Consider the following 11,931-nt stretch of genomic DNA (forward strand, 5'->3'; position numbering starts at 1 on the left):
TTTTTTATGTGCATTTGTGAACAAATTCAGCGGTGCTCACACAGACTATGGTAAGTTGGTTCAAGATGGTGTGACCTACGTGCTTCAAGCACATTTCAACCGAGTTCTCTTGTTTCTACGATGTTTATCTCTTTCTTTATCTGTTTAAGGATGATAATTTTGTTGTGTAGCTCCGAATATTTGAATGCTAAATCTTATCTGCTCGCATATTTGCATATTGAGATGAAATCCATTTCCTTCTTTATGCACCCAACTAAGAGTTAGTCCCAGTCAAACAATCCATATCTTTAAAAAATTGTGGGAGTCGGACATGTCAAACAATTTTTTTTTTTTGAAAGATCAGACATGTCAAACATACGTCAACTTGGATATTAAGAAGGAATATTTCTTTACTTTTTTATTTCTGGTATTATTAGACTGATCACCTATAACACTACAACCATTTTTGTACTCAAGTTCGGTTTCCACCTTTTTAAAACATCATTTATTTTCAAGGGCAAAACACTTGTAAAAAAGGGTTGCATTGCATTGTAATTTCAGTCTGCTGATGATAACACCAGCTCTGATCCAGGGACTTCCGCGTCCGCTTGGCTTGCAGCAGGCTTAGAGGCAGATGTCTACCAAATTTCTTCACACACAAATAGAGACAGGACAGAAAGGGATGGGTTAACCGACAACTGGTTGTTGGTCACCAATTCTCTTATTTATACACAATTTGTAGAACACTGATGTTTTCTATCGGTATATTTATAATTTTATATTAACAAACAATTTTAATAGCCAAACTGGAGGTTGAACTGTTGCAGTGTTCTTCAGTCTAAACCCCTTCATCTGTCTGTTCAAGCCTGGTTCCAAAATTGACAATATCTCATGTCGTAAACAATATTATGCACGCATGTATGTATTTATTTATTTATTTATTTATTATTATTATTATTTTTTATTTTATTTTATTTTTTTTGTGAAAGATGACTAGAACTAGATTCATTAAGCAAAAACTCATACGACTCCAGAAAATCCTTGAACAGGCGACACTCTCATCACCCTCCCTAGGCTCAGGAGAAGATTCAAATGCAAACTAAAATAAATATAAAAATATAAAACAGCCCGTCCAGGCCCCAGGCTAACTACGGCTAGAGACAGGGATAGAGGATCATATGAACACGATTGAGTCCTAACCTCTCAAAATAGACCTACAAGATAGACCTGCAAAATCTGGCCGACAGTGCATCCAATCTATGCAACAAGAAAGGATGGCCCATTTGATGTGATCCTCCCATTCCTTTCTCTCCATATCCCCTACAAATGGCAGATAGGACCAGCTTCCATATTGCCTTACCGTGAGCCGAAAATGAGCCAGCAGTCGAACCAGCTATTCCCTCAAAAACTGATGAAAGGCCGCCAGCAGGCCAACCAGAAAGGACCAGCTTCCTGTTCCTCTCTTTTTGCAATAAAATTTCACCTTTTTAAAAAAAAAGAATAAAATAAAATAAAAAAATTCAGCTCGTGTTGAAAAGCTGCCAGAAAAAGACCCAAACTGCCTGCATAGATGGACAATGCAGAAATAGATGATTCCATGGTTCCTCGTTCCTGTACATGAAACAAATATTCCAGTTCTTTAGATTGTCCACTGAGAATTTTGTTGGCTGCCATGACCAAACCACCACCCGGACTGTTGGGGGAATGGGGTTTCTTCAAAATTGCAAAGCTTCAACATTAGGGATTTGGAGTAAAAGAGCCTCCTTGGGACCATTTCCAGTATTTCCTATAGTCGATTGAGAAATCAATTTTGACAGCAGAGAGGGTCTCTAAAAGAGTAGAATAGTCTGTCATTTCATTCTCTGTTAGGCTTCTTCTCAAACACATATTCCACACAACTGCTCCCAGCACAACGTAACTATAAGCTAATATGGATGAAAAAACTGTCTCAAGAGGGTATCCCTAAGCTATACCTCTCCCAAGACGGATACCATTTCCTTTCTCCACCAAGAAACTGTGCCGTCCTTTAACAGCCTGCATATGTTACCTGGCATAGGGCGATCATCCGGCCTTGGGCTCCTACCCACCTTATTAATAGCTTTCCACATGTTTGAGCCTTTATTTGTTCCAGGATGAACCACAAACCAGCCCCCCACCCCCACACTACCATACTTATGGAAAATCACATCTCCTCCATAAAGCTTCTGGCTCCTCCCCGAACCTCCACCACCATTTTCCCAGGAGGGACCAATTCTCTTCTCTTATTTTCCCCAAACACAATCCTCCCTCATTCTTAGGCTTTTGGACCACCTCCTATTTCACTAGATGAAACTTGTGCCCTTCTTCTCTTCCTTCCCACGAAAAGTCCTTCTGCATGTCCATGCAGGCTCACATCTTAAAAAGGGAGAGGTAGTAAACTTGTAACTTCATTAGAGCTGCTTCAATAAAAGTGATTCTGCCCCTCATTGACAGATTTGAGTTCTTCCATCTAGTGCTAATCTTGACTCCCTTCTTTTGATTATCGGATCTCAATAACATTTCAATTGGGTGGCCTAGATAATTCATCGGCAGCTGTACCACCTTGCACCCTCACACTGTCCTCATCAAATTAATGTCCACTCCTACAGCTGCAACTCTGGCTATTGCACTTTTTCGTAGATTTATCCTTAGACCTGACACAGCCTCAATACATCAAAGGATTCCTTTCCTCTTGACTATCAAAGTTGATTACAGGATCCTCACAAAGGATTAGTGTGTCATCCACAAATTGAAGATGGGAAAGGTTAATTCCAGCCTGCCCAACTCAAATCCTTTAGCGATTCCCAACTTGGCTTCGTTGGACATCAAAAGGCATTAACTTTCAGCTATGATTGTAAAAAGAAGGGGGGGACAAGGGATCACCATGGTGCAAACCTCTCAAACTTGGGAAGAAGCCAATAGGTGACCTGTTGAACAAGATAGAGAAGGGTGCCAACTGCCAAGCTGACGCATTTTCTTCACCCATCTGTTCCAACTGCTTCCAAATGCCATTCACTGGTGTGGAGAAGAGAAAGTCTCAATCCACATGGTCTTAGGCCTTTTCCATAAGCACCCCTGCCTCATTGCTTCTCTCCCTATAATCAACAGCTTTGTTTGCTACCAGCACACCTTACAAGATTTGCCTGTTCTTGACAAATGCAGCTTGGAAGGGAGATATAATTGAGCTATGGACCTCTCTCAGCCTGCACGCACATGTTTTGGCCAGAATCTTGTATACTCATCCAGCCAAACTAGTTGAGCAGTAGTCTTTTATATCTGCTGCATCTTCTACCCTCGGAATTAACGTGATAAAGGTTGCACTAACCCCCTTTCTAAGCATGGCCCTGCTGTGGAACTCCTTCATAAATCTCATGGATTCATCTTTAATGATCTCCCTGCATTCCTGGAGGATTGCAACTGAGAACATGTTGAGACCCTGAGCTTTATCTTTGTCCATATCCTTCATCACTTCTTGCACCTCTTCTTCTTGAAACTCCCTTTCCAGCCAAACCACCTGCTCCACAAGCAAGCTTCTAAAAGACAAACCATCCAAACCTGGCCTGGGTGATGACTCTTTTGAAGATAATTTAGTGTCGAATTCAACTATTGCGCGTGCAACGGATTTTCAGCTTGCTTCAAAACGATGACTATTAAGTCAAAGGCCAATGCAGGCCTTGCGTAATAGGGGCTTTGAAGCTTGCTGAAAAGCCATTGCGCTTTTAAAAGGGGCCCTGAAAATAATGACATGCCTGGTTTAAAGATATAATGCTTCTGACTACAAGACTAAATGACTCACCAAAATGCTGAGTCCCGTGTGAGTGGTAAGAAGAGAAAGAAGCAGCAAGCCAGCTCCCGACCCCCACATATTGATCTCTTCAGCCTTTTACAGCAGGTTATTGTGTGTTGATTTTGTGGATATAGTTCCTCCTCCCGTTTTCTTTCTAGTTTTTTACCAGTTAATGGTGGTTGGGCCCAGGTATGAGCGGTTTTCTAGTCTTCTATTAGTTTGAGTTGAGCTGAACTAGAGAATGCCTCCAGTTCAGATGGGCCTTCGTTTATAAACTGGCATTTGTATGTTACATTTCATAGCACCATGTTAACTATAAGAATGCATCGACATGTTGAGTTTCTCTAGTTTCAATAGCACTTTCCATGCGTTGCATACTTGCATTTATTTCCGATAAAACCTAATCACCCGTTTATCTTGCATTATAGGTCTTTTGACATTGGTTAATCAGGATGATGATTTAGCTGCCCTTCAGGTATATTTACTTGTTTTCCTGTTCAAAGGTTCCATGATCCTAATGCATCACATAACTCTCTTGTGGAATGCCAGAATAAAGTTTCTCAGTTCTACTTCAGCGTTGTTAATAGCATGCCGGGTGCTAATATTATTGTTTCTGTGTTTGCTTTTCTGCATTGGTTAATGACCAGTTTTCTTTTGGTTTTCGTACTCTAGCTTTCTTTTGGTTATGTGATTCAGGTTACATTTCTTGTCATTTGGTTCTAGTACTCTATCTTTCTTTCGTGGCTCTACCAGTAAGCAATAAAAGATGTTTCCACTTACTGTTTAAAAGTTATTACATTATTACATTGGATTCTCTTAAAAAGGTGGATCACTCTCTTTGAGAGAGTGGCAACCCATATTCTTATTATGTTAACTTTCTTCTCAAATGTACGGTGCAATTTGAAATCAATCGCCTTGGATTAAATACTTACTGTTGCTTTTTGAACTCTGTAACTTCTATAGCTTGAATGAATAGAATGATTTTTTTATTTTTTATTTTAATTTCACAAGATTCATTTGTCTGCATGCATGGACAGATGGTCAGGCAGATGTGTACATTTTCCATAGTGTACAGTGGCGTGCTTGTAAATAATAGTAATATCTAAGTTATAGTTGATGTTGAGTCTATATAGTGCATTTAAGTAATCAGTTGGTTATGTAGGTTATTTATAGGTATGCGGTCAATTTATAACTTGTTTTTACCATGCCACATAAGTAACAAGAGCAATTTGGTCTTCTTATGCTCCTTTTGTCATAAGTATGCCAATTTCAATAGTACTAAGAAAGAGAAGAAACAACTATCCATGTAGGAAAGGATAGTTGGAACTGCACACAAGAAAGACCAATAAATCCCTTGCTCGGCTAAGACATCTCTAACTGTTGGCATCTCTCAACACATGCCTAAAAACCAATTGTGAGGATGATACTTTCTCTTTAATCTTGCAAACAATAAAAGTGTGCTTCCACAGGCTTGGCACTTTCCAGAGGCCCAAGCAAGCAATGCCATTCCTTGAGTCTCCTCCCATTGGTAGAGGCTTACTTGAACACTCAAGAAAAAGTGGCGTACACTCTCAACACATACCTAAAAACCAATTGTGAGGATGATACTTACTCTTTAATTTGGCAAACAATAAAAGTGTGCTTCCACATGCTTGACACTTTCTAGAGGCCCAAGCAAGCAATGCCATTCCTTGAGTCTCCTCCCATTGGTAGAGGCCTACTTAAACACTCAAGAAAAAGTGGCATACCTGCTTTGATTGCCAATAATTCTGCAGAACTGGAATTGCTAACCCCAATAGGAATAGAGAAGACCTATCTTATTGGACCTTTATCATCTCTCAGACGAGCAATTCTAGTCATGGGATTTCCAATGTTCAGCTTCTAACAACCTTGTGGAGATGTGTTGGTATAGTGTGCCTTAAAATGCCAATGACAATAGCAATGATCATATGCATAATGACCACGTGTTTGGTTTTCATCTTGATGCCATAATTGAGTGGAAAACCTAAACTATCTGAAATATTATGGGTTAAAGGGAGGAGTTCCTTCGGTTGTCCTAGGGAAATATGAGTTTTGACACAACAACCACTGGCCCAGGGAGAATTATGTTTCATTGATCTCATTACCCTAAATTTCATTGCCATAGTAGCGGGATTGGGCAATCCGTTAAAGATATATTGGTCATCCTCTGTAAGGGAACCAACGATGATTTAGATGGAATGTCTCCACCATCGAGCTCAACGAGATGGTGCTACCTATACCCTACCTCACATGGGAGTCCGAGTGTTCACAGTGTGTATCCTTATGTTTGGACCTAGGTGAGCACTTGCATTGGAGGATCGCATTGAGCCTCTAGTCATGCCCGAATTGGATCGACTTCATTATGTATCAGCTTTGACCACTCCTTAGACCTGAGATTGTGTTAGCACTCCATGGTCTTAGTGTTGTGTGCTTTGGCTCAACCCATGAGGTTACATTAGTGACTGACATATGGGTGATTGTGTGCATTGCATTAGTATATAGTATAAGGAGCCCACACATTCCAACATGGGATCCACTAGTTACTTTGAGGAACATGTTTGTGGCTTAGATTTTAGTGGTTGGAGCATCCATCAAGTGGTTTTCTAGCTTGGCCTGGTGTTAAAGAGGTTTAAATGTTTAATCAAGGTTTTTAACTATTGATCTTTTGTTTTAATGGTTAAAAGCGTTTTATCATACTTGATGGATATCCAGCGGTTGAGATCTTGTAGTCCACCTCTTAGATTGGCATGAGATTTTGGTTAAGCATGGATGCCATTGATTAATAGAGGGACTTAATCAATTTGAGTGCATGGATAAGACAGGCTTACAACTTTTTGATGGTGTAGGCCATATCCAAAGTTTGTAGGGGTGAGAAGCACCATAACTGATGTTCTCCTTTGAAACCTCGATTCCTTATAAATGTATCCTATTCCATAGGGAGGGAGGGAGAGAGAGAGAGAGAGAGAGGAGAGAGAGAGGGGGGGGGCCCACAAGACATATCCACACATGTAAGGCCCACCTTGGGTGTCTCTGTGTGTGTGTGCCTAACCTTACCCTACGCAAGATGCCCTCCTCCTTGCTTCCTAATATCTAGGATTAGTCAGGGAGAGACTTCTAATATCGGAAAAGCGGCATCGTTCTATGAAAATCGGGTGACTTAAATCAAAGGTATGGATTGCCTTTTATTTGGCTTTTTAGAAACTTGCTAATGCTTAATCGTGGATCCTCAATTAAAGTTCAATAAAATTTGGAGTTTTTGAAAAGTTAATGTTTCTACTGCATTTCGAAATTTCTCAACAAAAAGTGGTATTAGAGTGGTCCTGTTGACGGCATTTACTAGTTTCTAATTTTGATCATGCCGAAGAGTATGGCTGTTCAAGGTCGTGACCAGTCAAATTGTGGGACTTGTCTCAAGGAACGTATGTTCCAAAATTTGCGAGTCTGATTAATTCAGACACATGAGGGCTTATTATTATTATTATTATTATTGGTTTTTCTTCTTTGTGGATATTGTGGCATGTTGAATGGTAATGGTTAATGCTTTTGAATTTATTTGATGGCTGTGATTTAATGGTTTTATGGAAAGATACAAGTTTGTATGGTTAGAAGGAAGCAATCAGTTTGGTCGCATTCCATGTCCAAAGTGTGTAAGTCTCTCTCTCTCTCTCTCTCTCTCATAGATCTCGTCATGTGTATAGCATCTTAGATGGCTTGGATTAGTTGAGATTTTAACATAATATACATGTGTTACATCGAGCCATTGATTAAGATCCAAGAGTACACGATGTCGATTTGTGAAGGAGGTACCAATTGAAGCATATGGGGATGAGAAGAGTGCATGGACAGAGCATATCATCGGAGAGGGGCCCGCCTTGGGCAGACGCATGGACTAGTTGTACGGACACCCCCTCTTAGGGGTGTGCATCCATATTCAATAAAGATGTAAGATGGAGACAGACCCTCTCTCTTCTTCTTCTTCTTCTTCTTCTTCTTCTTCTTTTTCTTTTTTTCTTTTCTTTTCTTTTCTTTTTTTTTTTTTTCCTTTTTTTTTTTTTTTTTTTTTTTCCCGTTGTGTTTTGAGTTTTCCACTACTTTTCCAATTTAGAAACCTTACTTCCCTTTCATCCTAGTGCAGCAAAGAGAGAAAAAAAGCCTTCTAAATTAGTAAATTGATGGAATTATTTTTGCCCTATGTGTTTCCTAAATTAATCATGCTTTTATTTCCTAATTTGTATATGGTTAGGATGGATCCCAATTAAGAAAGTGTACACGCTTGGATACCCACCCTTGGGACTTGTTAGCCATCATCCACAATTATGGATGGTGTGGACACCTCATGTCCAATATCTACACAACATCATGTGGACCCAATTACATGTGTCGCCCACTCCATCAAAGCATTTTGGACAGTTGCTCATTACACACCCCTACTTAATGGCTTTAGCACATCATTGGGCCATGCTAGGTAAGAGGGAGCATGATCTCATGCAGTACAGGAATCTGATGTGGACGCCATAGTGTATCAGTGTATGGATCACAAACAATTTTGGACAATCAGGATTGTCCAAAACTTGTTCAATGATACCGCATCCATCTGAAGTCGATTGACTTGAAAATTGATGGGGTGACTCATCTGGACGAGCTCTACAATGTGGATGGATTGGATACGATGTTATTGATCAGATCTTGTTCGGATTGAATCCGGCATGTTGATCTTGTTTTCAATGGATCTCATTCGTTTGAGATCAGATTGGGCTGAAACCTAGCCTAATGTCAATGTGGTGAACACATTTTGTGGCTTAGATCATCCGATGGATGTGCCAAAATATGAGTTTTGACAAGTCGGTCCATGTGCATGTTACGACAAGATTTGTTTCGTACATCTTTTCCCAATTGACATTGATGGGATGTGGCATGCTTATTGCTTAGGTTGCATATAATATCTAGATGCATCCAAAAGCATACAATACATCCAAGGATGTCCTAGATGATCATATTCAATTATGTGGTTCAATGAATGTGGAGATTAATAGAATTCAAAGGTTGCAGTGGATCAGATGAGATATTAGTTGTCCACGCGCTGATTATTGTGATGGGTGCATTTGCGATATGTATGATGGATGTGCATGTCGCCGTGAACATAATCTAAGCATGCACATTTGGATCATGTGTTGATGATGGGATGGCTTAAATGGTATAATGTGTATGCGCATGCATTGGAGAACAAAAAGTAATGTGTACTCATTGTAGTTGGTTGCATTTGCGCAGTGGGAGGACTTGAAATTGTTTGGGGCCACGATTCGAGTAGTTGGTGCTAGTATTTACCGTATTAGTATCGTGTTATGTATCGCACCCGTGGGATATGGATATGGATCAGCTATCACATGGGATATATCGTTTGTATTGGGTAATGTATTACACTTTTTGAGAAACATAGGGAAACATTGGGAAATTGGTCGATTTTTTCTATGAAACTTCAAGGATTGTTAAAAATACCTTAATACACACTTTTGAATCATTACATAAAAATGGTGCACATAATAGATTTCCTTCGTATAGGGTCCTAAGCTATGCGTTGTCTCACTAAAATAATGCAAGTATATTGAAAGTGAATTCATAACTGTTATAAATATAAGAAGATATTTTTGGAAATTGGGAGTGTTTGGGTGTAAGATTGCAAACAATTTGCGAGAAATTGGGGTTTAAATTTTCCCTAATTTCTCCCAAATCAGACCACCTACCCTCAAATTTCGAAATTAGAGTGTATGTGATGATGATTTCATCAAACACTCTTAAATACTGTGAAATTTGACTCAATTGACCACTATTAGAAGTGAAATTTTTAAAAAAAAAATTATATTAATTTTTTTTTAAAAATCACTAAAATTCCATGAATTTGTAGATCAGGCCTCATACATGTTTGATTTCGTGTTTAGAGTGTAAGATTACAACTAATTTAGGAGATTTTGGGAAATTTTCGAATTCCCCCAATTTCCCTCAAATTGGATCACCCACCTCTCAAATTTCGAAATTAATGGTTCAAATCCTTGATTTTTCATGCAAAACATGAACAATCAAGAATTTCTAACCTTTTCGCACTGATTTTTTATGATTAAAAAAAAAAAATAAGGGTGCAAAAACGCTCACCAAATGAGAACCGGCTCAAAATCTGGAAAATTTTTTATTCGCTTTGAAATTCTATGGTGTGGCCTACCTGATGAATACATGAGGCTGACTCTCGTGGCATGCCAACCTATTGAAAGGGTTGGGTTTCATATGCACTTAATAGGTTTAAAATTATCCATTGGGTGGACTGTACCTTGTAATCCAACTGGTTGGATTGAGACCTTATGTTTTTACATATACACTTAATATAGGTGAGGGTTCGATTCCCCTCCTTGGCTTTACCCGATACACGTGGTTGTGGGTGATTGCTTGTATCCTCTGGGATTAGTCTCTCTTCAAAAAAGAGGTGGGGACACCCTGTGTCTTCAAAATATATATATATATACACACACACACAAAACCACATGCACCCACACCTAAAATTTTGTTCATTTCATTTCCTCACAAGCTTGCCTTTTAATGGGTATGATCATTTAATGGTCATCATCATCATCATTGTCATAGCCTTATCTCAACCTATACTGGGTTGGGATCGTGCTATACAGTAGAACATCCTATGTTTAGAATAAAATATCTAAAAAGTAATTAAAAATAAAAAATAAAAATGTTCCTGTCATTGTCAGTTTAAAACATTACCAGCTGGTGGGTTGCACTGTTATGCCACATAAAATACCTGATTAAAACTGCTGTTGAACCCAACTTGACATGTATTTTCCTGTGCATACACATGCTCACCTGTACAACACATGTCTTTTTTGTCTGTTGCAGGTGAGAAACCTATCTGGTGAGTGGATATGGGCTGTTCCAGTTCCTGGTACCTTTGTCTGCAACATTGGCGACATGCTGAAGGTCTCTATCTTGTCACTTAGAAGCAGTTTTTTTATGGGCATGTTTGGAACTCAGGATTAGGTGGTATTGCAGAAAATTGCATTGCATTATGCTAATGATTACATATTACAATGCCTCTCTTGATCCTGAGGTATTTTGACCGAGAAATCCAGTGTTGGGATAGCCACTCTAATATCGCAATGATTACAGTGTATAAGCACTGTTCCAAGTCGTATATCCAAATACATCTGTATTTAACCACTGGATAACCCACCCAAATACTACTGTAAACAAACATGGTATTAATGTAACGATTGCTCCAATGGATTAGAATACCACCAAATACTGCAATCCAAAGTGGCCCTTATTTTTGTGAATTCAATGGAGATTATTGGACGTTAGATATGGAATGATCGCAGGTTTGGTCCAATGGTTTGTATCAACCAACACTGCATCGAGTGATCAACGGCTCCGCAAAATACCGAGTCTCACTACCATTCTTTTTCGAGGTACCACATCTCTGTCAATCCTTTCCCTCCTCTTTTCTTCAATCTGGTCCCTCATGTTTGTTTGTTGCATCATATGAGCAGCCAAATTTCAATGCTATCGTAGAGCCTTTGGATTTCTGTAAGGAAAAGACAGGTGGGACTGCAAATTTTGAAAGGATCGTTTATGGTGAGCATTTAGTACGTAAAGTCACCACCAACTTTGTGATGTAGGATTTGTTTTTACTACCCTATCCTCCCTTCATAGCTTCTATAAGCATATATTCTCCATAAGTTTGCCTGTTTGAATTGTAGTGGTTGCAAGGCATTTCCATCATAACTGAGGTCTACCTCATGAAATAACTTATGGTCGTGCAAATAAAAACAAAAACATTGTGTTGTTGTTGCATAAGATTGTAGAATGCAAACTAGTGTAAGATTCATTGTTTTTGTCAATGAACATGAATGGTCTAATGTACAATCTACTTTGTCCTTTGTTTAGGGTATTATTCAATACCCTAAATTAATATCCGGTTAGTTTCAGGTAGGAGCTAAAATGCATTGGATATTGATTTGGGGTGGAAGGTAAAAAAGCATGTGCTACCTAACGAGATCAACATCACTACTCCAAACATTTGATGGATGGTTTCCATTCCACAGTAGTATATAACTGCCCCATGAGGTCGG

At 39.1% G+C, this 11,931-nt stretch overlaps 1 protein-coding gene across 2 annotated transcripts in view; it reads left to right on the forward strand.

The window, feature by feature from the left end:
* Nucleotides 1-11,725, forward strand: part of LOC131219205 (2-oxoglutarate-dependent dioxygenase 33) — a 62,581-nt gene extending 50,856 nt beyond the window's left edge. For both annotated transcript variants that reach the window (XM_058214218.1, XM_058214219.1), the window contains 5 exons: nucleotides 31-50; nucleotides 4,213-4,259; nucleotides 10,700-10,780; nucleotides 11,179-11,268; nucleotides 11,350-11,725. In XM_058214218.1, coding sequence (XP_058070201.1) covers nucleotides 31-50; nucleotides 4,213-4,259; nucleotides 10,700-10,780; nucleotides 11,179-11,268; nucleotides 11,350-11,478 — 367 coding nt within the window. In that variant the 3' untranslated portion in view covers nucleotides 11,479-11,725. The remainder of the gene's footprint in view (nucleotides 1-30; nucleotides 51-4,212; nucleotides 4,260-10,699; nucleotides 10,781-11,178; nucleotides 11,269-11,349) is intronic.
* Nucleotides 11,726-11,931: the final 206 nt, after the last annotated feature.

The sequence above is a fragment of the Magnolia sinica genome, chromosome 11 (genome assembly GCF_029962835.1).
Source record: "Magnolia sinica isolate HGM2019 chromosome 11, MsV1, whole genome shotgun sequence".
NCBI classification, from domain to species: domain Eukaryota; kingdom Viridiplantae; phylum Streptophyta; class Magnoliopsida; order Magnoliales; family Magnoliaceae; genus Magnolia; species Magnolia sinica.